Source organism: Ascaphus truei, chromosome 3 (genome assembly GCF_040206685.1).
Source record: "Ascaphus truei isolate aAscTru1 chromosome 3, aAscTru1.hap1, whole genome shotgun sequence".
NCBI lineage: Eukaryota > Metazoa > Chordata > Amphibia > Anura > Ascaphidae > Ascaphus > Ascaphus truei.
In genome coordinates this window covers 319965668-319992746 of record NC_134485.1, presented here as the reverse complement: position 1 = coordinate 319992746, position 27079 = coordinate 319965668, and the positions used below count along the sequence as shown (strand labels likewise).

Here is a 27079-nt window from a genome sequence, read left to right as displayed (position 1 = left end):
GTAGCATATTGTATGTACATGGAACAACGAGTTATGTCTTACTTTGTTGTCACATATATTTGTTCTCTTTTTCTCTCTAGGCCATCTACTTAAATCATTTCGGAGCTTATACTTTTTTTTTCCAATACATATTTGCTATACAGGCATACCCCGCATTACCGTACGCAATGGGACCGGAGCATGTATGTAAAGTGAAAATGTACTTCAAGTGAAGCACTCCCTTTCCCCCTCTTTTGATGCATGTACTGTACTGCAATCATCATATACACGTGCATAACTGATGTAAATAATGCATGTGTAACAGGCTCTATAGTCTCCCCGCTTGCGCACAGCTTCGGTACAGGTAGGGAGCCAGTATTGCTGTTCAGGACGTGCTGACAGGCGCATGCGTGAGCTGCTGTTTGCCTATTGAGCGAAATGTACTTACTCGCGAGTGTACTTAAAGTGAGTGTCCTTAAAGCGGGGTATGCCTGTACCCATATTTTTTTTTCAACCTTGTAACTGGTCTTGATCTAATGGGTCTCGACCATTTAACTCAAAACCTCGTTTCATAGCTTGCTTGTGACTCCCGTGTTTTTTTTTTTACATTTTTTTATTATCTTGTTTGTATTTGACTTTGGCTTGGCTCTTAGTTTTTGGTCTGATTTGTTTTGTTATGTTGTGTTGTAGGACACTCTCCTTATTTTCTATTTCTTTTATCAGGATTCCCATCCGTTTCATTTTATATTCTTATCTCGGGTGACATCTGAATTTATTCTGTTCTAACTGGGGAAAGGAATTTATAATCATCTCCAATTTTCGGTTAAATTTGTCAAACTGGTTGTCCTCTACTTGTTTGGCAGATATTTCGTCTATTGTGATCAGTTTGACCAAGAGGGATTTTATAAGTTCTATGTTAGGTGCTTGTGTATCCAACCAATTGATCATAATGGCTTTTCTAACTACTTAGAGAATCATCTCTGTTGGGAGAATCGCTCCCTTATTTTGGTTGATCTTCATTATCCAAGATTCAGTATTGACAAGTATCATGGGAAGGGGGTGTCTTACCCAGCTAACTTTTGTAACTTCCTTAATATATTGTAGGACCTGTGTCCAGAACTCGTGAATTTTTTTTGCACATCCAGAGACCGTGCTTGAGGTTAGCTTTAGGGAGTTTGCATTTTGGGCATTTTGTTGTCTGCTTCTACATTCGTAATGTGCCCGATGAAGGGTATATATGCCGTATGCATTATCTTGAATTGCATTTCTCTCCAGTTCTCTGATGTAATTATTTTGCAAGGTCTAACATACACAATTGTTAGATCTTGCATCGTCTGAACTTCTTGGAAGTCTTGCTGCCATGATTCTAGATTTTTTGTTTTTGTTTTGTTTTTCTTCCTTTTTAATTTTAAAGAGTTTATTTTTATTTTTTATTTGAAAGACTCCGTACACCAAACACAGAAATAAAATAAAAAGCGATATTTTGCAAAAAAAAATGCTCTTCAGTTATTGTGTGATTTTAGATGCTAATAGAATTGATTACCACTTTAATAGTCTTCCGTGTTGCAGAACATACAACGTCTACATTGTCTACTGATTTGAATTCTTAAATAAATAATGTAATCGTATGATTATCACTATATAGTGGTACACATAGCATCTTTGCAGTCACAAAGAGTTCCTCTCCCAAAAAGCCTTCTTCTTTCTTGGTGCCTGAGGCACACATGGAGATGATTACCTGCCCTTGGTCACAAGGATTGCCGGCACAGGATTGGAACTGGGTTCACCTGTTGTTATAATGTAGTGTTTTTACAGCATAATGTTTTCCTCAAATGTACATTTTATTATTATTGTTTATTTGTAAACCGCCAACATATTCTGCATTTTCTGCCGTGCAATGTGGTTCAGAGCTATGTATATTACATAAAGAGAATGACATACATAATATAGTCAAACAAGCGCAAACAGATGCAAAATGACGGCCCTGCTTGTGAGCGCTTACAATATAGATGATTTTATAGAAATGGATGTGTGCGGTAGTAGCTCTCACTGCTAATGAAATGGGGCTGGGCGGGGTGTGAAAGATTAGATTGATTACATACTGTGTTATGCCTAGATTGAGTATATTTTGTAACACTCAACAGGGTTAAATCAATAATCAACAGATTAATTTTTTTTTAATATCATTTGAGCTTCCCACTACATACTGTTAGATTGCTGCTAAAAAGTATTTTCCTTTTAGAACTATAAATCTTAACGTCTGCTTTTTATCTAGCTATTTTGCAGAGAATAAATGAAGCTATGCTTGTGTACTATCTCTAAACAAGTTTGAGACGCGTGGTATTTAATGGCTGTAAATTAAGATGCAATCCTTGTTCTTTTTTTACAAGCCAACATTTTATTATTATCTTGCATTTGCATGGCACCAACATTCCACAGCACAGTACAATGCATGAGGGAGAACAATAGCATTGTATGACAATCGTACATGTAACTATAATATTTCTTGGATGGGAAGAATCCAATCAGTCAAAATTAATCTGTTACCCAGACTGTTATACCTCTTTCAAACCTTGCCAATATCTATGATAAATACATATTTTCTCAGTCTTCAGTCCCTTATTACCTAATATATATTTTTTATCACACCCCACTAGAGCTGGATCCCGTTTACTGTCATATTACAGAGCAGCCCAAGCCAGCTAGTGGGTAGCCTGGCACGCAAACACATCTCTCAGAAGATGAGTAGCTCGAGAGGCATCCCAGATCCACCCCCAGGCATAGAGAAGATTCTTTGTCTCCCAGGTCAAATTAGGACAGCGACCACAAATCTATGCCGACAATTGCACCCCAAAACTGGAACAACCTACCAGAGACTCTCACATCCACCACCAGTTTAAGTTCTTTCAAAACTAAGACTGTCTCACATTTTAATCTGATCTGTAACTGTTTCATATGCCTATAATATATATTATCTTTAACTGTGCATGCAATTTCTTGTATATAATGTATACCCTATTCGTTTATGCAACCGTGTTTGTAACCATGTACTGTATTATTTGTCTTAACTTTATGCCCAGGACATACTTGAAAACGAGAGGTAACTCTCAATGTATTACTTCCTGGTAAAACATTTTATAAATAAAAATAAATAAAATTGCTCACACTCTCAAACTATGGGACACATTTATATATAAACTCGCATCCAAAAATACCCTGATGTCCCCTATATTTGGAAATTTGGACTTTTCCCCCAGGCTTAGATAAACAGGCATTTATGAACTGTGAGAATCCCAAGACATATTGATGTAAGTTCTGATCTAAAAATTATACAATTTGACCAACTAGTAAGGGATACCTACCATCAAGCGAAATATTTTACTTCCTTAAACGAAGAGCATTCTTCTCAATGATTAACCCTACAAATCCAAAATCAGAATTTGAAAGAGTATGATTAAAAGCCGAGGCCCAAAGGAGCGTAACCTCAATGCTATACAGAGGTTTTGCATTTCAGAAACACTCTCAAGAAATACTTAATTATATCAGGATATGGGAAGGGGACTAAGGGGAAGAGCTAGAGAAACATTATTGGCATGATATCTTCAACGCGGTAGCCAGCTGCTCAATATACACAGCACAACAACCAAGGAAAATGCTTATAAAGTAATGATGCGTTGGTACAAAACCCCACTAGCCATTTCAAAATAAGTTTCAGGGTATTCCTTCCCCCCCACCCCCCATACCCCAAAGACTAAAGAAATTGCTTCATTCCTCTATATCTGAACATGCCCCTGAATCTCAAACCTATGGAGACATATAAAAGCCTGGATCCAACAAATCCTAAATCTAGATATACAAACGGATCCATGGCTCTTCCTATTGAGCAAAACCACCCAAAACATATTGTGAGCCGAGAATAAACTAATCACACATTTAGCTACTAATACAAGATGTGAAATAGCTGGAGTCTGGAAACAAAACCGAATACTCTTGATCCCTAGCATCAGGAACAAAATGTGGCCAAATGGAATAGCTGACTAGCTTTTTAAACAATACCTGCCATAAATTCAAAAAAGTTTGGCAACTTAGATTCTCTTAGGCTTGTTTTATAGTTGTTGCGCGTGCACGTTTAGTTTGTAGGCTGCAAGCGGTGATGCGTGCGGTTGGGGGCGTGACTCTGACAGCACAGCGTTAGGCCGCGCTGTGATTGGTTCGCGGCAGCAGCGCGAAAATACAATTTTATTGTCATTTCCCTTGTCTGCCGCGCTACCGCTCACGGCCGTGCGCACGTCCCTTGTATAGGAACGTCTGGCTAACACAGCCAATTATAATTGACGTGCGCGCACGTCAATTAGAATTGGCTGTGTTTAAACCTTACCTTCTATACTTCCGATGCGTGTGCATGGCAGTGAGCAGCATTGAGTTTGCAGATCGGGGGAAAGACTTGAAAACTGTGTGTTCGCACTTCTGCCATTGCACGTTTTCCCTTAAGGCTAAGGTCCCGCTGGAGGCTGCTGCACGCGCACTTGGCGTCCTGGCGGCGCATGCACAGCGCTAGACCATGATCTATGGTCTGCAAGCAGAGTTCTCAGGGGCGGGTGGGCGGGGCCGTGACGGAACCACAGGCACAGCTCACCAGCCAGATTTTCTAAGGAAGAATAAAGTTTTAAAACTCATCTGTGTCCTGCAGTTTTTCAGATATATATTCACACACACAGACAAAACATAGATCTTTAAAGTGTCTCCTCGTAACTCTGGCTCGCTGACTGAGCTCACTGACAGGGGCTTCTGTGTAAACAAACACAGATGGAGCATTCACCGAAAATGTAGGCAATACGGCAGGGACTTTAGACTTTTCTCTCCCCCACCCCTCGCTCAGCCCCCTCCCTCTCCCCGGAAATGAAAAGCCACTGCATCAGTGATCACTGGCCTCAAGAAGCTGAAGAGGAGGATTCAAAGTGGACAAGGTGATGGGAGGGGCAGGAGCAAACCACCTCTGATTGGCTCCCTGGCACACTATGTGACGCGTCGCCGCTTGGGAACACAATACTGCTGTAGCCCCTGCTGGCTGACGCGTTAGTGCGCAGTGAGCCAGGGGTGTGTCAATGGGCGGGCCAGTGATGTCACGGAGCTGGTTCGCCCACCCTATCGCGTGAGAAATCAGTTTTGACTGATTTCACGTGCATCGCGTGGCCCCTCCTGCGCGCCCGCACGCTGTATAAACGCGATCACTGCCTCTAGGCAGTCTGATTGCTCAGCGTGCGGACGCATCCGCGCGGTCTGCCTTTCTGTGGACGCAGCTTTATACTGTTTAGGATGGTATACATACTAATGAAATAAGAGTACTGTTTTTTTATTAAAAAATTAAATGCACACAGTGATTAACCAGTTAAATACTAATATGTGTCAGAGCCTGTCTGGGAAATAGTGAACCCGTCATGGCCACGCCTACCCGTTCGCGTCATTGCCACGCACATCTGTCGCTCACAGCACTGAACTCTAGACACACAAAACGTGTGTTTCACGTGCACAAGCTGTAGCGTGCACGCATGCACGGACGCGGCTATTATAAAACCAGCCTAACCTCCACTTAGGATGTTAAGTTTAGAGGCCCAAAAAGACAGGTTGGTTACACTCTGTGGTCTCGCTCTTGCTCGAACAAGATGGTTGACATTTCCCGCCCCCCTCTTCCTCCCCTATTTTCTTTTGTACCCCTTCCCCCACATAAATGTATTGTTTATATGAAAATGACACAAAAAATGTAAGTTGAAAAAAATTAAAATAAACCCTCTCATATAATTGCAATCATACTAATGTTCTTTTAGCTAGCAAAGCGATGAATGCCATTTCATAAAGACTTTTAAGGAATAGGAGGAACTGTTGCTCAAAGCATTTTTAGGCTGCGCTTATAGTGCCGTCGTCGGTGCTTATAGTGCACGCGACGGCGCGACCAAGTGACAACGCTACCAAAAATCTGGTAGTCACTTATTTGATTTTTATTTTTTTTTCATCGACGGTCTCCCCTTGTGCCCAATCGGAGAGCTTCTTCGTTCCTCTGCCTTCCCCCTTTCTGACATAGCCAGCGACGTCGCCTAAACTTACATTACAACTATCGCGACAGGTGACCTTATCGGTCACGTCACCGGTAGTATAAGCGCAGCCTTACTGTACATTAATTATAACACATACATGAAAGGCTGACATTCACAGAAAGTACATTAATGGTGCACACCACACTAATTTTTATATATTTTTAGTGAATACAATATAGTGAAAAAAACGTGATTGAGTGAATAAATAAATAAAACACAATAAAATCTAACACGTGGTGCTAAGATCTATAATAGCTGCTGCCATGAATAAACCGCCATTGACAATGGTGTTATTGAGCAACAGTAAGACAATGTTTGTCTATTGCGATGTAACATAATCATTGCCAGATACTATGTTACAATTGGCAGAGGGCATGATCACTGAATTTAATAAACCCTAAGTTACAACAATGCCACTTAACACTTCATTGCTTATGTCATGCACATATACAGTGAGTAACATCAATATGGAATCATACAGTTCATAATGGGTTAACTGAGTCAGTGTTCGACAAATCACCCAAAAATCTACTCGCCCAACCAAAAAATCTACTCGTCACCTAGTCCCGCCCCAACCCCGCCCCTAGTCCCTCCCCCAACCCCGCCCCTAGTCCCGCCCCCAACCCCGCTTTAAAATAAAATATATAAATAAAATACATTTAATAAATTCCTAGTCAGAACATTCGTTTTTGGCAAATGTATATTTTACATTATACTACAATTAGTCTTTGTTACGTGTGTGTGTGTGTGTGTGTGTGTGTGTGTGTGTGTGTGTGTGTGTGTGTGTGTGTGTGTGTGTGTGTGTGTGTGTGTGTGTGTGTGTGTGTGTGTGTGTGTGTGTGTGTGTGTGTGTGTGTGTGTGTGTGTGTGTGTAAATGTTGGATCTAGAAATAAAAGCCACAGGTGAATGACTAGTTTCCTGAACCCCTTAACCAGTGTCTGGACGTCCCCGCTTCACAATATCTAAAGCAGCAATCCCGCCTGGGATCTTACCTGATCCGCAGTCCCTCAATGTCCAGGTACCCTCATTCCCGCAATGTTATACATCGGAGGGGAGGTGTTCCCTACCTGTCTTCTGGGTTAGGGGGGGGTTCCGATGTCTCCCATGTGAAGCTTGAGTCAGATCTGGAAGAAAGCAGTGTAAGTTATTTTGGTGTAGTATAGGACAGTTAAGATATATAGGGTAAATAAGATATCCAGATACAGAGAGGAAGAGAGAGAGAAAGAGAGAGAGGAAGATAGAGGAGAGAGGAGAAGAGAGAGAGGAGAGAGAGAGAAGAAAGAGAGAGAAGAAAGAGAGAGAGGAGAGAGAGAAAAAAGAGACAGAGGAGGGAGAGAGAAAAAGAGAGAGGGGAGAGAAAGAGAGAGGGGAGAGGGGGGACACCAGAGAGAGGGGAGAGGGGGAGACCAGAGAGAGGGGAGAGGGGGGACACCAGAGAGAGGGGGGGGACCAGAGAGAGGGGGGACACCAGAGAGGGGAGAGGGGGGAGACCAGAGAGAGGAGAGAGGGGGGAGACCAGAGAGAGGGGAGAGGGGGGAGACCAGAGAGGGGGGAGACCAGAGAGAGGGGAGACCAGAGAGAGGGGAGAGGGGGGAGACCAGAGAGAGGGGAGAGGGGGGAGACCAGAGAGAGGGGAGAGGGGGGGAGACCAGAGAGAGGGGGGCAGGGGTGACTGACTGACCGGGACAGGGGTGACTTACTGACCGGGACAGGGGTGACTTACTGACCGGGACAGGGCTGACTGACTGACCGGGACAGGGGTGACTGATTGGGGGGGGGGGGTACCTCTGGTGTCACACACATACACATTCTCCCATATATATACACACACACACACTCCCACACATATATACACACACTCCCACACACATATATACACACACTCCCACACACATATATACACACACTCCCACACCCATATATATATACACACACTCCCACACCCATATATACACACACACTCCTACACCCATATATACACACACACTCCCACACCCATATATACACACACACTCCCACACCCATATATACACACACTCCCACATATATACACACACTCCCACATATATACACACACTCCCACATATATACACACACACTCACACATATATACACACACACTCACACATATATACACACACACTCCCACATATATATACACACACTCCCACATATATACACACACACTCCCACACATATATACACACACCCATGCATATACACACACACACACATACACGGCAGGGGGAAGAAGAGGTAAGGCAGCAGGACCGAGCACCACCACTGCCACGCTCGTAACCCCCCCCCTCCCCGTGACCATCTCCAGCCCGGAGATGCGGGGACAGGGAGAGAAGGGGGAACACCCGCACTGCAATCCCCTGCCCCGCGCGGGACGCGGGGACAGGGAGAGAAGGGGGAACACCCGCACTGCAATCGCGGGGGACAGGGAGAGAAGGGGGAACACCCGCACTGCAATCCCCTGCCCCGCGCGGGACGCGGGGACAGGGAGAGAAGAGGGAACACCCGCACTGCAATCCCCTGCCCCACTGCCCCACTGCCCCGCGGGGACAGGGAGAGAAGAGGGAACACCCGCACTGCAATCCCCTGCCCCGCGCGGGACTCGGGGACAGGGAGAGAAGAGGCCGGGGAGTAAGGGGGCTTGCAGGGAAGCAGCAGCGGGGCCGCAAGACGGAGGATTGGAGAGTACTTACTCTCCAACGATCTCCGGCCAGAAAAAATGGCTGCTCGTTGGGGGCTGGCTCATATAGAGCCTGCGCGCGCCCACAAAGCCTGGGAGCGCGCGCCAATCAACTGTCAGGTAGGGGGAGTTTTTTTTTTTCAGCCAGCGCGAGCGGGAACATTTTCAGCGCGAGCAGGGGGGAATTTAAAAAAACCAACACGTGCTGCTTGGGCCAATATTTACTCGCCCGGGGGTTAAATCCACCCGCCCCGGGCGTGTAAATGTATAGGATTGTCGAACACTGTATATATATATATTAATCTAAAGGCAAATATTTGAAATTTTACCTTTTTTTGTGACTAACTAGTTAGTCATTTGGACAGTGAGCTGCCTTCAACATGAAAAATAGGTTAGCATAATTAATGTAAATGTAAGTCATTTATTAACTATGCTTCAATATATGCAAAGTTATTAAACATTACAGCACAAACTTCAATGACTAGTTATATATTTAGAATCAATCCCATCTGAAAGTATTGGAGTTTAAAGGCGTTTTAAAGGTTTCAACAATCCACTCCCTGGCTTTCTTTTTACGGAGTCTTAAGTATAAAACGTCAATTTTTTTATTTATTTTGTAAATTCTTTATTTATAATCCACATTTTTATAACATTTAACATATACAAAACAATACAGGCATACCCCGCTTTAAGGACACTCACTTTAAGTACACTCGCGAGTAAGTACATATCGCCCAATAGTCAAACGCCAGCTCACGCATGCGCCTGTCAGCACGTTCTGAACAGCAAAGTTGAACTCCCTACCTGCACCGAAGCTGTGCACAAGCGGGGAGACTATAGGGCCTGTTACAAATGCGTTATTTACATCAGTTATGCACGTATATGATGATTGCAGTACAGTACATGCATCAATAAGTGGAAAAAAGGTAGTGTTTCACTTTAAGTACATTTTCACTTTACATACATGCTCCGGTCCCATTGCGTACGTTAATGCGGGGTATGCCTGTACAACACAACTTAAACCATATACTAATAAAAACAAACACTTTTTTTCTGTAAATTCTTTATTTAACTTCTAGTAATGCTCTATAGATATACAATATATTGTGCCCGCCTGCACCCCGCAAAACCAGCACTGTTTCAAAAGGATTCAACGCCCTTAATATATTTTCTTGTTGGTGTTTTTTCCGTTCATATAATGTAAAATTTGCATATATTGCCATCTCTCCCCTTCTTTAAATTCGAACTGGTCCTGAAAGTGTTTAAAACATCTGGTCTTACCCGTATCCATCAGATCTCCTATCCTAATTACACCCGCTTGACTCTATTTTTTAAATATTCCAGAGTCGAGCCCAGGGGGGAAATCGGGGTTCCCACATATTGGAGTTGGTGGGGAAGGGAACGTGGAGATTCTCTCATCATTAGAAATTTTGTCCCAAGCACTTAGTGCTGCGCCAATAGTGGGGTGCTCATACAGACCTCTAGGGCGGTCTGTCTTCCTAAGATATGGAGCCTTATTTGTATCTATTTCTTTGCAATAATTATTTTCAATTTCCACCCAGAGTTTATTTTTAGTACAGTGAAACACAAAGAAAAGTGCTTAGGCACTACGTGCAATAAAATAAAATACTAACAATAATAACACAATGTGTACAGGGCAGCCAGGAACACTAGCAGAACAACACCAGAGAGAACACAAAGAACATATACAGACCAGCGCCCAAAAAGAATCCAAAGTCCCTAATAGAGTCCAAACAGATGGAAGGGAAGATAATCCAAATGCTCCAATCACTGTAAAATCTCCAATCCAGGGGTTCGTGACATAGGGACAGAAACAAAGAAAAATAATAGTGTAATACGTAATGTTAAAATGGGCCAAACTACATGAAACACTTAACAGAAGACAAACATAAAACAATCAAGCTGAAAGAAAAATAACTATTTAATAAAAAAACGGAGCCTGTTGCAGCAGGTCATCAAGGGGTTAAAACCCAAAACCCTACTTACAGCAGGACTGGAATAACAAGCATGTGTAGACAAGTGGGGCAGACGCCTGCAGCAGTGGGGGTCCTCAGGGGCTCCCTGTGTAGTATCTTTCCTTCTAGCTTCAAAACACACTCCAAGATGGCTGCCGAGTAAGGGAACTCCACACTCTCCTGCTTGCCAGCACTGCAGCTTCAATGATGCTGCTTCCTGCTTCACTTGACTGACACTTCTCACAACCAGTGTAACTCCAAGGCACCGTGACCTTTGACCCTACGCGTTTCGTGACTGACGTCACTTCCTCAGAAGATACTACACAGGGAGCCCCTGAGGACCCCCACTGCTGTAGGGGTCTGCCCCACTTGTCTACACATGCTTGTTTTTCCAGTACTGCTGTAAGTAGGGTTTTGGGTTTTAACCCCTTGATGACTCGCTGCAACAGGCTCCGTTTTTTTATTAAATAGTTATTTTTCTTTCAGCTTGATTGTTTTATGTTTGTCTTCTGTTAAGTGTTTCATGTTGTTTGTCCCATTTTAACATTACGTATTACACTATTATTTTTCTTTGTTTCTGTCCCTATGTCACGGACCCCTGGATTGGAGATTTTACAGTGATTGGAGCATTTGGATTATCTTCCCTTCCATCTGTTTGGACTCTATTAGGGACTTTGGATTCTTTTTGGGCGCTGGTCTGTATATGTTCTTTAGTACAGTGAAACCATTCAAAACGGGCATTCATTTGTGTAGTGAGATTATTTGTTGATGGATTTGGGCTACCAAACATCTTGTGATTTATGCCTTTGCAATGTTTTAGTATGGGTCCTTGGCTTTTTAAATTCCGAAATAAATGACTATATTTGCCCAGAACATTCATTATACTTGGCAACAAAACCAGAGGGGTTGTTATTATCAGAAGAACATCAACCACATATAATGCGATCATATATCCTTACTCACCTATGTTAACTCCCGCAATATCTTCCCTCCTACTGTTTCTGTATGTTCTTCCTACCAATTAGACTGTAAGCTCTTTGGAGCAGGGATTCCTCTTCCACAATGTTACATTTATGTATGAAGCACTTATTCCCATGATCTATTATTTGTATTATTTGTTATATATTTGATTGTCACATGTATTACTGCTGTGAAGCGCTATGTACATTAATGGCGCTATATAAAAATAAAGATATGCACACCTGATTCCTTATTTATTCTGCTAATGGCTTCATTATTAGTGCAAAGATCAACAGGGACAGAGGGCATCCCTGTCTCGTACCAATAAATATTTTATATGAGTTAGAGACCTGCCCATTTATCTTGACACTTGCTGACGGATTACTATATAGTGCCCTTATATACTGCCTAAACACGTCTTCCATTCATATACTTTCCAGCATTTTAAACATAAAATTCCATTGCACTCTATCGAATGCCTTTTCTGCATCTATAGATAATATCATAGCTGGAGTCTGTGTTTTATTAATCTGGTTCAGTATGTTTATAATTCGTCTAGTGTTTTTTTATAAAATGTTTTACCAGGAAGTAATACATTGAGAGTTACCTCTCGTTTTCAAGTATGTCCTGGGCATAGTGTTAAGACAAAAATAATACATGGTTACATAAGTGAACAGAGTATACATTATATACAAGACATAGCATGCACAGTTAGAGATAATATATATTATAGGCGTATGTAACAGTTACAGACCAGATTAAAATATGAGACCGCTTTAGTTTTGAAAGAACGTAGAATGGTGGTGGCTGAGAGTCTCTGGTAGATTGTTCCAGTTTTGGAATACACGGTAAGAGGAGGAGAGGCCGCACTCTTTGCTGAACCTTGGGACCATGAACAATCTTTTGGAGTCAGATCTCAGACAAGTGCTGCATGTGGTACGGGTGAGGAGTTTGTTGAGGAAGTGTTATCCTTGGCTTCCCTGTTTGGTATAAATCCGTTTTGATCGCTCTTCACCAGATCCGGCAAATATTCATTAAGTCTGTTTACTAAAATTTTGGCAAGAATTTTGACATCTACATTTATAAGTGATAATGGGCGATAACTTGCACAGTTTAATTTATGTCCATAAGAAGTATCTAACACAGGGTTTAGTGCAACATTAAAATCACCACCAAGCTATAGAGCTCTTTCTCTAAACACATTAACTATTACCAGCACTTCCTCTAAGAAATCTGCCTGCCCAACGTTGGGGGCATATATATTTGCTAAATTAATCTTCTCTTTTATCTTCCCTTTGATCATTATATATCTACCTTCTATATCTTTGTTTGCGGTGATATCCTGCAGCATAAAATTCTTGCCAAGCAGAATTCCCATCCCGTTTTTCTTATCTCTTGATGAGCTATAGAAATGTTGAACAATGTCTTTATTGATCATTCTTGGTTCTTTATCTCTTTTAAAATGTGTTTCCTGTATAAACATGACATTTTTTATCTCTTCAAGGACCCGTCTCCTTTTTACCGGTGAGTTTATCCCCTTTACATTCAAGGGGACATATCCTATATGTCATGTTTGTTGTGGTGTTTGGGTTCGTAGTGATGGTTAGCAACCAACCTCAGTTTGTTTCTTACTCCAACCCCTACCTTCTTTAGAACTACCTTACCCTCGGACATCATCTGCCATGTAAACTTTTGGATAATTTCTCCCTGCGACAGTTGACTTGTTTATAGAAAAATAAAAACAGTCAAAAATACATAAAAACCACATACAAATAGACAATTAACGAATAAGTGGGATCAGCCTTTTGATCCCCCATTTCTCGAGACCTCCCAACCTAACCTGTTCTCTCGAAGTGAGTGGCTCTGCTACTCAGAACGCTAGCAGACAGAGCCACGTGCCCACACGAGTCCTGGTGTGGAGATATAGGAGGGGAGGCGAGTGCGCAGGCCCGGGCGGTCCAGCCATCCTTGGTCCACATGGGGAGGGAAAAGCGGGGGTGTTTAAAGGGGGAGGGAAGGGAGGGAAAAATGGGGGGAGCAGCGAAATCGGTCTTCTATCTACTCTGTTTTTTCACTGCAGTTATCGTACTTAATTTTCCTTAGCCCTTTCTAGTACATATACATCATTTCTTACCTTATCCCTCAAACATTGAACCCTTAATTTATTATCCATAATATGCTGTTATTTTATAACGGACGTTACCATAGACATCTTCATAAACTAATCTAGAAAAAACATCTTCCTCCCTTAATTATCTCAAATGTGAACTGACTATCAACGAGAGAGGAAAACCCCCTTCTAAACCTTTCAACTGTCAAGATACTATTACCCTTCGTATTTTCCTTTTGCAAAGGCATTTAGTTTGTGTGTTACAGTATAGTCATATCGGCACATGTCCATCGCGTTGCGTAGTTCGGACCTCTGATCGGACAGTCTGACATAACAGTACATAGTCAAAAATATCCGTTATATTACAATAATTACTATTCTTCACTCCGCGGTCTCTCTTTGGTCTTGCGAGCTCTTCCTGTCCCTGTTCTGCCGACCACTGTTATCGTTGGGATTTCTGTTCTTCTTGCTGCCCACCCATTTTTGTCCCCTCCGCTCTGGATGGAATTGGGTGATTCCTGGCATTGTAGAGTCCTGCGATTCTTTACTCGCTTTGGGTCCTGAAATATTAATTCTTTCAAAAAAAGTTACAGGTAGGAAAATGACAGTGCACTGCCAAAGAGACCAGGAGGAGGCTCACGGTTACAGCAGCAAAAATATTTATTGCATTAAAAAATAGTACTAAATGTCCCCCCTAAGCGACAGCAAAAGTCCACCAACGCGTTTCGGGCTCTATGCCCTTTCTCAAGGTTGAGCTTGGTCCAGCCCTTTCCCGTGTGCTTGGGCCCTGCCTCCGGCCGTCGGAACAACTGGAGTGTGCTTTCAGCTGCTGCAGCCTTTTTTGTTGTTGTATTGAGCATTCTTTACAGTTCTACTGCTGCCTTGCGTGTCTGTTTTGTTTTATTTATTTAGATTTTGGGAAGATTTAGTTGATGCAGATAGTGTACAACTATGTATTTATTTTGTTTGGCTCATGAGGTGATGTGCTTCGCTGTGGTCACAGTACCTCATTTAGGCAAGTATCCCGTCCATTGCCTGCCACATCACCCTGGGCTCCCTTACTCCTCACTTGTCTAGGTGGAAGCCATCTTAAGGCATGGGGCTGGGGCTGATGAGCATGGACCAGCTAGCCCGTCAGACCTCACCTCCACGGTCCCTCAGCAGTTCTTAAGGCCGGAGTAGGGCCTGTTCTGCCCCTGAGTGCCCGCTCTGGAGAGGTAGGCCCCCTATCCCCCCCGAGTCCCCAGTGCTCCGCCGAAAACAAGATGGTTGCCACACGATCCCTCCCGGCGGCAAGGCCACGATGTGCCCGTCTCTATCTCCCTCACCCCTCGGATGGTGGGGGGAGGGGTGCCACCACCCATTCCCGCTGGCATCCGGACCTCTCAGGGCATCTAGGGGGCTGGACAGACCCGCAGATCTCCCTGCCCGATAAAGCTCAGCAGACCCGCGTCTGCACAGCACAATCTCCAAGCCCGAATTTCCATTTTTGAAGTAACTTGGTAGACAATACCCCTGTGTTCAGTAACTGAAGCGTGTTCAAGTATATTTCAGAATTCTTAGCAATTTGGGGGATTAAGGCAGCTAATTTCTCACTATGCACCATCCCGACTCTTGCGTTCCTCTAAAGGATGTCTTCTTTCTACCCCCTTTGTATCTAAAGCCCTCTTCCCCCATAAACCTTTCTCACTTACTGCCCCGCACCGCTGGACTGCCCTTCCCCTCAATACCTGACTAGCACCCTCTCTATCCACCTTTAAGACCCACCTTAAGACACATTTGCTTAAAGAAGCATATGAATAGCACTGTGGATTATACTAGACACATGATACATATAGCTTGGCCCCCTGCAGACGCACTTACCAAAATTCCCTCCTACTGTCTCTGTACGTTCTCCCTACCTACCAATTAGATTGTAAGCTCCTCGGAGCAGGGACTCCTTTTCCTTAATGTTACTTTTATGTCTGATGCACTTATTCTCATGACCTGTTTATTTGATTACCACGTGTATTACTACTGTGCAGCGCTATGTACATTAATGGCGCTATATAAATAAAGACATACAATACAATACAATGTATTACAGTAATTTCGTCCTATACAAGTGAAAAACACTTAAATGTATTCATAATGTTTTTGCTTTGTTTTGGCAATGCTGAATCTGGTGAGACTTCATGTTTGTAATGGGCACTTACCATATTACCCCCTTTTTAATTTAATATTTTTATTTTACCTAAAGGTTCGAAGGATCTGGTTGTAAAAGCACAAGTGTTGGCTGGTGGCAGGGGCAAGGGCACCTTTGAAGGTGGCCTTAAAGGAGGAGTGAAGATCGTTTATTCGTAAGTTGCCAATAAATGATTTGCTTGTTTTCTATAACTTTGACATCTATTTCTTTTATAGTCACATAAGGTCTGAATCATTGGCTGAACATTTGCTCCCACAACACTGTATAATTATTTAGGTTTAATAACATTTTATATACAGCTGAACCCCGTTATAACGCGGTGCTCAGGGTCCACATTATGAGACCGCATTATAACCGGGATAATGCAATGGCCGCCGCACCAGTGGGATTACAAGTTAAAAGTATTTTTAGGGGGGCTATGAATAGGCTAACAAAATTATATTTTCTAATGTGCAGTATAAAATAATTTGCTTTCTACACTGCTGTTCACTTCTCACTGTCTTTATAATTCTTCCCTGCTTTCATTATAGTCCAGAAGAAGCCAAAGACATTGCCTCGCAAATGATTGGGAAGAAGCTGTTTACAAAGCAGACAGGAGAAAAGGGCAGGATATGCAACCATGTGTTTATCTGTGAGCGCAGATACCCCAGGAGAGAGTACTACTTTGCAATTACCATGGAAAGGTCATTTCAAGTGAGTTCTTGTGTCAAACTACATTCTTCTGAAGTTTAGAAGCCACATTAAAGTTGGCTCCTGCATAGACATTTGAAGCAGCAGATAGTGTTTGTGATGGAAAACATAACAAATCAGAACACTAAATTAAAATGTACATCTAGTTTTCTATATTATAATTAGAAGTCATAAAATAATAATTTGTTTTGAAGTGGCACTTTTCTATTGGCAGGCACTTAAACTTAAAAAATATACAAGTTACTGAAACACATATAGTTTGCATTCTATTGCATAGCCAAAAATGTTTATTTAGGGAATTCTACAGTACTTCTCATTTTGGCTTAAAAAACCCCCCCAAAAACTTCAAAGATTTTACTTCCTACATATACAGCAGGGCCCCTGGTATACGGCGGGTTCCGTTCCAGAGGCCCGCCGTATAGCGAAAATCGGCGGAAAGCGGATCCGGCGATTTTCACTTCTGTGCATGCGTAAACCGGCATTTTTTTGCCGTTCTGCGCATGTGCAACCTATGGTATGCGCGCGCAACCTGCGGTCTGCGCATGCGCGCCGGGCGCACCCGCCCGTTCTGCGCATGCGCGACTGGAAATTCAAGATGGCGGCCCCCTTCTCTGTGCCGCCGGATAAGCGGAACGCCGGTTAACGGAGCGCTGAGAAGCGGGGCCCTGCTGTATCCCTTTTTAAAAAGTGGAAGACGTACATACAGTACATTCAAAGAATTATACAGTATATTTCCAAATTTCCGAAAGGACATTTGAGGAGTGGGCTTTGAACGGACATTTTGGCGGTGATGAGTGGGCATTTTGGGGATGGGCTATGAAAGGACATGTGGGGGTGGGCTTTGAGACTCAGGTTTGGAAACTGTATATTTTATTTCACTATATTATATATATAAAAAAGTTTTGTCCGTCTCTCCATGAGAAATAGTTAGTCAGTGACATCATAATGCACATAGCCTGGTGACGGATATGGAGAGTCCGATAGCTATAAAGTTTAGACAGAAAGCAGAAGAAGAAAGATAGTGTCAGTTGACATGTCATGAATGTTATGGGAGACCAGACGATTACACCGGGATCTAAGCATAAGGCAGAAAGTAGGAGTTACATAAAATTAGGTTATTGTCGTGGGTGGTGACAGTTCTGTAGGGCAGCCCAGGAGGGCCTCTGTAGGGTGGAGCTTAAGGAGAGTGGGAAATTGAACTGCCTAATGGGAAACCGAGCTGATGGGGCTAGGACCCAGGCCTCGGTTACCAGTTTCAGCTCCATACCTCCCGCAGAGATAGGTACCTCACTGTCGGGGCTGAACAAACCCCCTGCTTTTGGAGTACATGTTCACCCGACATGAGTCTGCGCCCTTTCCCACTTCTACATAGCCCCTATATAAATACCTCATTTGGATTTGGACAAAGGATCTCGGGTTTATTGTGTGCTGACCTTGCTAAGTGACTTACGGGCCCAACACACATTGAAGCCCACACAGTAATCGCAAACATAAAAAATAAACCGTTCTTTACTGGGAAAATATAAACCAGAGTTGATAGCCATTTTGGCTACACTAGCAGGATTAACATTTAATGCAATGCTACACTGCCCCTACCGTCACAAGGAGAACGGAAGGATGCTGGAGGAGAGTGGGGGAAATAGTTGATGACATAACGTATCAAATGAGAGAGGGGGGATTGGGAAAGTGGGGGAGAGGGAAGGAGGGAGTATAGAGAGCAGATGATGGGGAAAAAAAGTGAAACCCACAATTGTTTTGCGGAGGGTGGGGTTGGCGTACGTGGGCTGAACCATAGTTATTTCTAAAAAAGTGTTGCCAGTTGTATGTAAGAGCCTTGTATTAAGAACAAGATGCTATGGGTGACTAGCATTGTGTAAGGATACTAAGCATTAATATTCTATATGCTAGCAGTGTGTAAGGATACTAAGCATTAATATTCTATATACTAGCCGTGTGCAAGGATACTTAGCATTAATATTCTATATGCTAGCAGTGTGTAAGGATACTAAGCATTAATATTCTATATACTAGCAGTGTGTAAGCATACTAAGCATTAATATTCTATATTCATATTCTTTTCAAACAGTAGGCTTAACATTTCTGCGTGGAAACCAGCATGGTGATTTAGTCTATCCCTAGAGCCGACACATTATTTCATATCTCTCTTAAGAGTAGTTTGCAATGATTTATCACACTGTCAGATGTTTTAACAGCCTGTATTCACATGCCCTAGAGTACAGATACCAAACTTTTTGTTTGCAGAGAACTGGATGAGCGGTGAGCAGCATCACAAGAAACCATATTAAAGTGTACTTCTTTTTTAACCTTGAAATAATTTCCAAAAGTATGGTACCCTGTGGAAAGGTAGATTTTCTTTTAAAGTAGTGTTGCCTTTTCTTGAACAAAAATAAAAGATCTTTAGAGGTGCAATATGCAAGCCTCCCTGATCACAAAAACTGTTCTTTATGACTGAAGATATAACACTTGCAATCTCAAAAGCACCTGCATTTCAGGGAATAGAATATCCTTTGGAGAGAGCACTAGGTTACTTCTGTTTTGGCTATTTTCAAAATTTGTTTTATTGCACAAGTGTTTTCAAGATATTTTCCTGTACATGCCCCATGGCAGTGTGCACACTTGGGTAAAGCTCCACCTCCGACTGGAATAGGACAGAAAAAAAACTCTTAAGTACTGTAGCTTCTCCTACCTGCAGGCAGTCATTTTTTTTTTTGTGGAGTTAGTCGATTCCAGGGAACGGGTTTTTCTTCCACTCTTCTGTCCCTGAAGCCCCAGATGTCGCACTCGATTAATAGCTTTTCAGGGTGCCCACTGAGACCGGGGCTGCCCATGAAGGTGCCGATAAGTGCAGCAGTGTAGTTTTCCTCCTCCGCCCCCCCCCTTTTTTGTCATTTTTAGAAAGAGTGAATTTTTTAAGGTACTCATTTATTAAACTTTTTGAGTTAAACATTTGTATGTACTTCTTGCATGTTGAATAGATTGTAATTACAGAAGGCCTATTTTCAATGTCCTTTTTTGTGTTTTTCTTATACCAGTGCCTCAGCTCAGCCAGAGGAGGGTTCCTCTAAAGCTGCAGCGGAAGACTTGCATCAGAGGAAAATAATTGCAAAGAAATGCAAAATATGTGAGACAGAGGCGCGACAGGGTTGGGGTGGGGCTAGTCGGAGCTGAGAGGAGATGTGTGTGTCACTGCTTGGTGAAAGTGGGGGGTAGGAGGGATTGGAGCAGGAGGTAGGGGTGCGAGGGCTGGGTGTGGAACTAGTCAGAGGGGTCAGAGCTGGGTGTCAGTGGATCACAAATAGACCCTGACACACACACACATTGAGACCAGAGCCAACAACGGGTGGGAAGGGGCAGCAGGGTAGCCAGAACACCCGTCTGCCTAACAAAACACTGGTTCCTAAAAATTCTGTTTTGGCTCCTAACTATGTAATCTTTTTGGCCATCCCTGAACAGAGCCGGCAATCAGCAATATAGACCTTGAAGGAATTGCATTAAGAGCTAAAGGTCCAAAACCAGCCTTTTCAAAAGAAGAGCATCGACTTCAGATGACTCAGATGTCCAGCATATTCCCTTCTCGAGGTGAAGACTGGAAGAGAAGGTGCAAGATGACAGGTCTACCGTTAGATCCAGTTTTGGTAGAGAAATTTGTTAAAGCTGTAAAAGAAGCGCTTGAGGTGTGAAAAATCAGAAGAACAATTCAGATTCCAAGACGGATGTTTAGAGGTGCCTAGATGAAAATCAGATTGTTTCCGTCAAAGTGTGAGCAAAGATATGATTGAAGCATTGTGGGATTAGCCAGACAGGAAAGTCTTTATTCCAAAACGTTGAATAAGATGTACTCTTTTGCAAATAATGAAGCTGAGGCTTCTCACAGTTGTAAATGAAAGAAAAAAGGAGAAGTCGGAGCACTGCAACAGAAAAAAGACTGGACTGGCCATGGGTAAAATGAAAATTTTTAATAGGCATAATGCCAAAAGAACACAAGCAGGTAAAACCTCTGACGCGTTTTGTGCTTTGCAGCACTTTATCACAAAGTTGATTGTATATAATTTTATTTTAAAAGTCCTGTGACTGATGGAGAATGCGTTGAGTAAATCGCTTTTTGCAGCTGGAGAAAACTGCAAGCCAGCAGTAGCAAGAGCCTCAATTTCTATGAGGATCTGGCTGACCAATATCGAGGAGGCCCTTGATGGAGGAGTAATCATATATTCTGGGTGCCTTAGCCGAGATAAATTTGAATACTGAATTTATAGCAAAAGCCTTGCTTGACATGATATGCCTGGCAGGAAAATCAATGGCTCTGTCTGTAGCCATTAGAGCGTTGTGACTGCGCCCTTGGTGGGCAGATGCAACCTCTAAGAACAACCTGTGTACTCTTCCCTTTGAAGGTGACCTTTTATTTTTTAAAAAAATGCTGAAAAACATCACCATTGTGTCTGGCGGAAGGTCCTCTTTTCTTCCTCAGGAGCACCGTATGAGATGATTCATAGGGCCTACATTAGAGCCAGACTTGGTTCACTGTCTGAATTGGTTATCACAACCTTAATGGCTGCCAGAAAGCATTCGAATTCAAACGTATATAATCGTATATGCATTATGTCTTTTATGGAGTCGTGCCACAAGTCTTCAGTAGATTTTGAAGAACCTCAGCCAGGAATTATTTTACAGTTTTTGCAGAAGGGTTTGGTTAATAGACTTTCTAAGTAAGTTCTTTAAAAGTTCAAATCTCAACATTATTGATTCTTTTAGAAAGGCCTTTAGCTGCAAATCCACATAGTAGAAGGTTTCTACAAGCAGTGAAGCAGATCAGAGAAAAAGATTCCCCCATGGTACTTGTCTTTAGTCCTCAAAAGTATCATGAATCCTCCATTTGAACCACTACATCAAATTACTTTGAGAATGTTAACACTGAAAACTGCTTCTAGTAGCAATAACATCGATGGATAAAATTGTGTTAAGACCAGTGTATCATTTTTGTGACCTAATAATTTATTCTTTCCATCTCTGAACCAAGACATATTCCCTCATTCTGTCCAAATCTGACCTCACGTAAAGATGATTTAAATTCCCTAGTTTGCTGTCTGAGGCACTACTTTGACAGGGTTGCCCGCTTCAAGAAGTCAGACAGGCTGTTCATCCTTCTGTAGGGTATCTGGAATGGACAGCCAGCTACAAAAGCAACAGTTGCACAATGGATCAAATCGTGACTATGGCCAGACCAGAAGAAGACTCTAGTGAGGCTGACAGCCCATTCTACTTGAGCATTCAGTGCACAAGCTTCTCTTGCTGAGCACTGTAAAACGACTATTATCAAACATTATAAATTAGATATGCAGGCCTCTGCTGCTGCAAGCTTTGGCCGAATGGTGCTTCAAAGCAGTAATAACGTCATAAATATTTTCATCTCCACCTTTTTTGTGTGACTGTTATTTTTCCCCTTCCATTGTTCAATACTGCTTTGGTAGGTCCCAAGTGTGCCCACTGCCTTGGGGATGTTCAGGAAGAAGGAAAACCTTTTACATACTCTGTTATTTTCTTTTCCTGGAATCCTCCCATGGCAGTGGGCATATTTTCCCTGCCTTTTAATTGTTAATGTATTAATTAGGTTGATGTATTTTTCAGCGAGTGTGAAAGCCTGAGTAGGTAGGTGCAGGGGCCACGTATAGGAGGTACTGCCTGCAGGGAGTTTTTTCTTATCCCATTCCAGCCATAGGCAGAGCTTAACCCAAGTGTGCCCACTGCCATTGAAGGATTCCAGGAAAAGATGACTGTCTAAAAACAATTGTACTTTTCATTGGATAAGACTTAAGTGTAGACTCGTGACACCAGTCGGGAAATTTGGCCCTCGAGCAGTTCTCACCCAGATTAATGTTGTATGTAAAGATCTGTATTTTCCTTTTTTTTTTTTTTTTCCTTCAACCTTGCCACGTGGTGGCAGCAAATTACTACTTGAATAGTGTTCAAGTAACAAATGCTTTTTGTAGGTTGAAGTAAGATATGGCATGTCAGTACCAAGCACACCAACCTTTCATGTGGACTGTGCTTAACTGCATACATAGTATCAAGCCTGAAACCATCTCGTCGTCTTCTCTCTCATAATTGGGGTCGTGCCTAATAACAATGCAGCATATATGAATCAGCTTTTCATCAAGGCAGTGTACAAACGTTTGAGTCGAAGGGGGAAGGCACAGTTGTTGTAAACATTAGAGTGGCACTATAGGCTATTCTTAAATTATTATGCAGTGTGTGTTTAAAAAAAAAAAAGTGTATATATATCTATATATATAGATATATATAGATATATATAGTGTATATATATATATAGTGTGTATATATATATATATATATATATATATATATAGTGTATATAGATATAAATATATATGTATATATATATATATATATATATATGTATATAAGAGAACAATAATATATGTATATAAGAGAACAATAAGCGCATCAAAATTAAATTTCAACACAATATTTACCCATCACCACCGAGAGAGGAAAAATGGTGAAGATGACCTAGGCGCAATTGGGAAGAAACAGGAAAGTGAAGGAATAAAAATTAATCCACACTAAATTTGAAAAACAATGAGGCACTTTAGTTGATAGGAATCTCTGAACAGATGAACTTGTCGCTGTATCCAATTGGAACTATTAGGAAATTTAGCTGCATTCGTTGAGCCAGTTGATTAGTTCACTATCGATTTGAATTCTAAAGACAGTATAATCAGTGCAATACTTGGATAGATAATAGTCTTCTTAAAAATAACTTTTATTATAAAAACTTCCTTAAGTGCAAAATAAAATAAAACAATAATGGTAATTTGAGAGAGGATTACACTGAATAATTTGCATGGAATTGATGTCCCAGTATCCATCCAAGCCTTTAAAAAGACTTTATGCCTCCTTAGGCATAGTTCCTATCGCATAAGATAATGCTCACACAGAAACAACAATCGCAGTGCTTCTCCTTACCCTCCGTGATGATCTTGTGGGTGGTGGGTTTGTGCAATGTATCTGCTTGTTGTCAGTAATCGAATACTGTTGGAGAGAGGGAGGGAGGGGGGGGGGGAAAGGAAGTGGCTCGACTACTTCTCCTTCCTATTATCCTCGATTCACTCACCCCTCTTCAGTAAATCTGCATATCAAATTTCCGCGTCTCCAGACGCACCACTACCCTCTACCTCTACCTCCTCCTTTGTAGCCAAACTGAATTTCAGTAACTCCAGCGTCTCCGGGTGTACGGCTTGTCTCCACCACACTCGCCGCTTCCGCATCACGTGGGGGAGTCTCTTCACGTCTCGCGAGACGTTCCACTTAGAAATTGCGCCGTCTGAAGTCCGGTCGGTACTGCAGGTTGTTTCAACCTAGTCTGCTGTAAACAGACTTAGGACAGGGGGACAATCTTTTCCAGTAGTGTACCGCTCTCAACTGTTTAACCCTACATATGTGTGTGTATATGTGTGTGTGTGTATATATGTGTATGTATATATACATATCACAAATATATACAGAAAAGGACTGCGCTTGGGTATGGTGTGACCGCAATAGTATAATAATAAATTATCAGAAAATGTATAAATATATAAAAAAAACCTAAATGACAATAATAATATTTAACTGTGCAATCAATACGTTCACCAAATGCATATATAGTTATAAAAAGATGTGCTGTGGACCCAATAACAAACTTTTGTCACAAATCCTTTGAAGTCCAAATGAAGTCCAAAAAATGCAAGAAACAGAAAAGCACTGTCAGGAAAAAGGCTGCTTCTTTAAAGGGCACAACGACCTCCCTCTCCACCTGCATAGAAAATAGAAGAAAAAAGCGCCCAATCCTAGTGCATTACTGTGCAAAAAATTGTTTAATTCCCAATAAAAGGCTCATAAAATGAACTCACAAACATAAAAGATAAAAAAGCATTGTATGAGTAATACTCATGCTCCAAAGGATCTGAAAGCGCTGCTGCTCTGCTACTCTGCTCCGTGACACCACTGCATCCAGTACAGCCCTCGTGTATCTCTGCCAGCAGGAACTCACGTCATCAGGCTCCTCACAGTATTCTTTCCCCGGGAACACACCTCCAGATAGTTTAGGTTCCCACCGGGGACAATGTTTGCGGCGGAACGAACAGATGACGTCATGCCGTGCACGGAGATGGCAAGCAGGAGAATGTCAGGCAGAACTCATAAATCAACGCTGCAGGAATCCACAGCACACCTGGCCCTACGCGTTTCAACAGCTAAACTGTTTTCATCAGGGGATTGGCTATGGGTGTGCTAGACACATACTGTATATATACACCCACACATCCAATTAGCTATGCAAAGATAGATTAAAAAATCAGGTGTAAACAATTAGCATAATGACAATGAATCTGATACCCCCACATAAGAAAAACATATGCAGCTGTAGATTTAAACCATAACAATCTTAATCTTACACAGAATAAACTTGTAAATAATGTATAATACATAAAATTACTACGCTTGCAATTGTCAAAATATTTCTGAGGTAAACAGACCATAAAATATCTATATATAATAAATATCTGAAATCAACTGAGTGAACAGTGAAAAAAACCATTGTAATGTTATCAATAATTAGCTTGAGGAGAATGGACTTGATAATAATACTAGATCTATAATCTATATATATATATATATATATATAAAAAAAAAAAATTATACTATGTGAACAGTATATGTGAAGTGACGTGAATAAAGACTACATAATATATTGTGTCTAGTGTTAATAAATAAAAAATAACATCCCCATATGGAATGACACGAAGGGAACATGTCTAGCATGTTCAACCCAGACCTCCATGCCCATCTCACTCAGTTGATTTCGGATATTTATTATATATAGATATTTTATGGTCTGTTTACCTCAGAAATATTTTGACAATTGCAAGTAGTAATTTTATGTATTATACATTATTTACAAGTTTATTCTGTGTAAGATTAAGATTGTTATGATTTAAATCTACAGCTGCATATGTTTTTCTTATGTGGGGGTATCAGATTCATTCTCATTATGCTAATTGTTTACACCTGATTTTTTAATCTATCTTTGCATATCTAATTGGATGTGTGGGTGTATATATATGTGTCTAGCACACCCATAGTCCATCCCCTGATGAAAACAGTTTAGCTGTTGAAACGCGTAGGGCCAGGTGTGCTGTGGATTCCTGCAGCGTTGATTTATGAGTTCTGCCTGACATTCTCCTGCTTGCCATCTCCGTGCACGGCGTGACGTCATCTGTTCGTTCCGCCGCAAACATTGTCCCCGGTGGGAACCTAAACTATCTGGAGGTGTGTTCTCGGGGAAAGAATACTGTGAGGAGCCTGACGTGAGTTCCTGCTGGCAGAGATACTGGATGCAGTGGTGTCACGGAGCAGAGTAGCAGAGCAGCAGCGCTTACAGATCCTTTGGAGCATGAGTATTACTCATACAATGCTTTTTTATCTTTTATGTTTGTGAGTTCATTTTATAATCCTTTTATTGGGAATTAAACCATTTTTTGCACAGTAATGCACTAGGATTGGGCGCTTTTTTCTTCTATTTTGTATATATACATATATATATGTATATAAAATATTGAGGGAAACCCATATTTTTCCCTACAAAAGTGCAATAGTATTGTTTGACTATTTATCTACTTTTTTTTCCCTAATCTAATATCTCAGGGATTTACACGACTTCAGTACGTTGATGTACTGTACTGTGTAGATATACCCCATACTTGCAGTAAACCTGCTTCTAACCTGTTTGTTTTTCCTTTTTTTTGTTCAGGGTCCGGTACTAATTGGAAGTTCCCAAGGCGGTGTTAATATTGAAGATGTTGCCGCAGAGAATCCTGATGCTATTGTTAAAGAACCCATTGATATTATAGAAGGCATAAAAAAAGAACAGGCAGTAAGGGTAAATATTTTTTCTTGATCTTTTTGGAAGCATTCTTTAGCCTCCTCGCTGCATTACATTGAAAAACAATATTGCATGTATCTCTGATGGCTAAGAATATTATTCAAGTGAATATAACGTGTCAGTCACTACATTTTCCAAATATATCAATAGTACAATTAGTCAGTTTACAGGCCTTCCTGTATTGTGATGTTTCTGAAATTCTTACACATGATTATTATTTTTTATTAGTGTGTTATCTAGACAACTGTGGATTTGTTTGTCTCTTTACAAGGTGTCGGGTTCCCACTTTTAGCAAAATCGCTATACATATCATAGACTGATGAAATCTAAAACAGATGTGCTCAGGGAAATATACTAGAAATAAAATAATTTTGCCTATCTGCGATTATGCCACAACTCTGTAACATTTACTATGAAATATGACCTACGA

The 27079-nt window shown here is 41.6% G+C and overlaps 1 protein-coding gene across 1 annotated transcript in view; it reads left to right on the top strand.

Annotated features, from left to right (window-relative positions):
• The window catches only part of SUCLA2 (succinate-CoA ligase ADP-forming subunit beta), a 105497-nt gene that overhangs the window by 37285 nt on the left and 41133 nt on the right, over positions 1–27079 (top strand). Inside the window, exons 3-5 of the mRNA XM_075591152.1 lie at positions 16056–16155; positions 16532–16694; positions 26518–26646. Coding sequence (XP_075447267.1) covers positions 16056–16155; positions 16532–16694; positions 26518–26646 — 392 coding nt within the window. The remainder of the gene's footprint in view (positions 1–16055; positions 16156–16531; positions 16695–26517; positions 26647–27079) is intronic.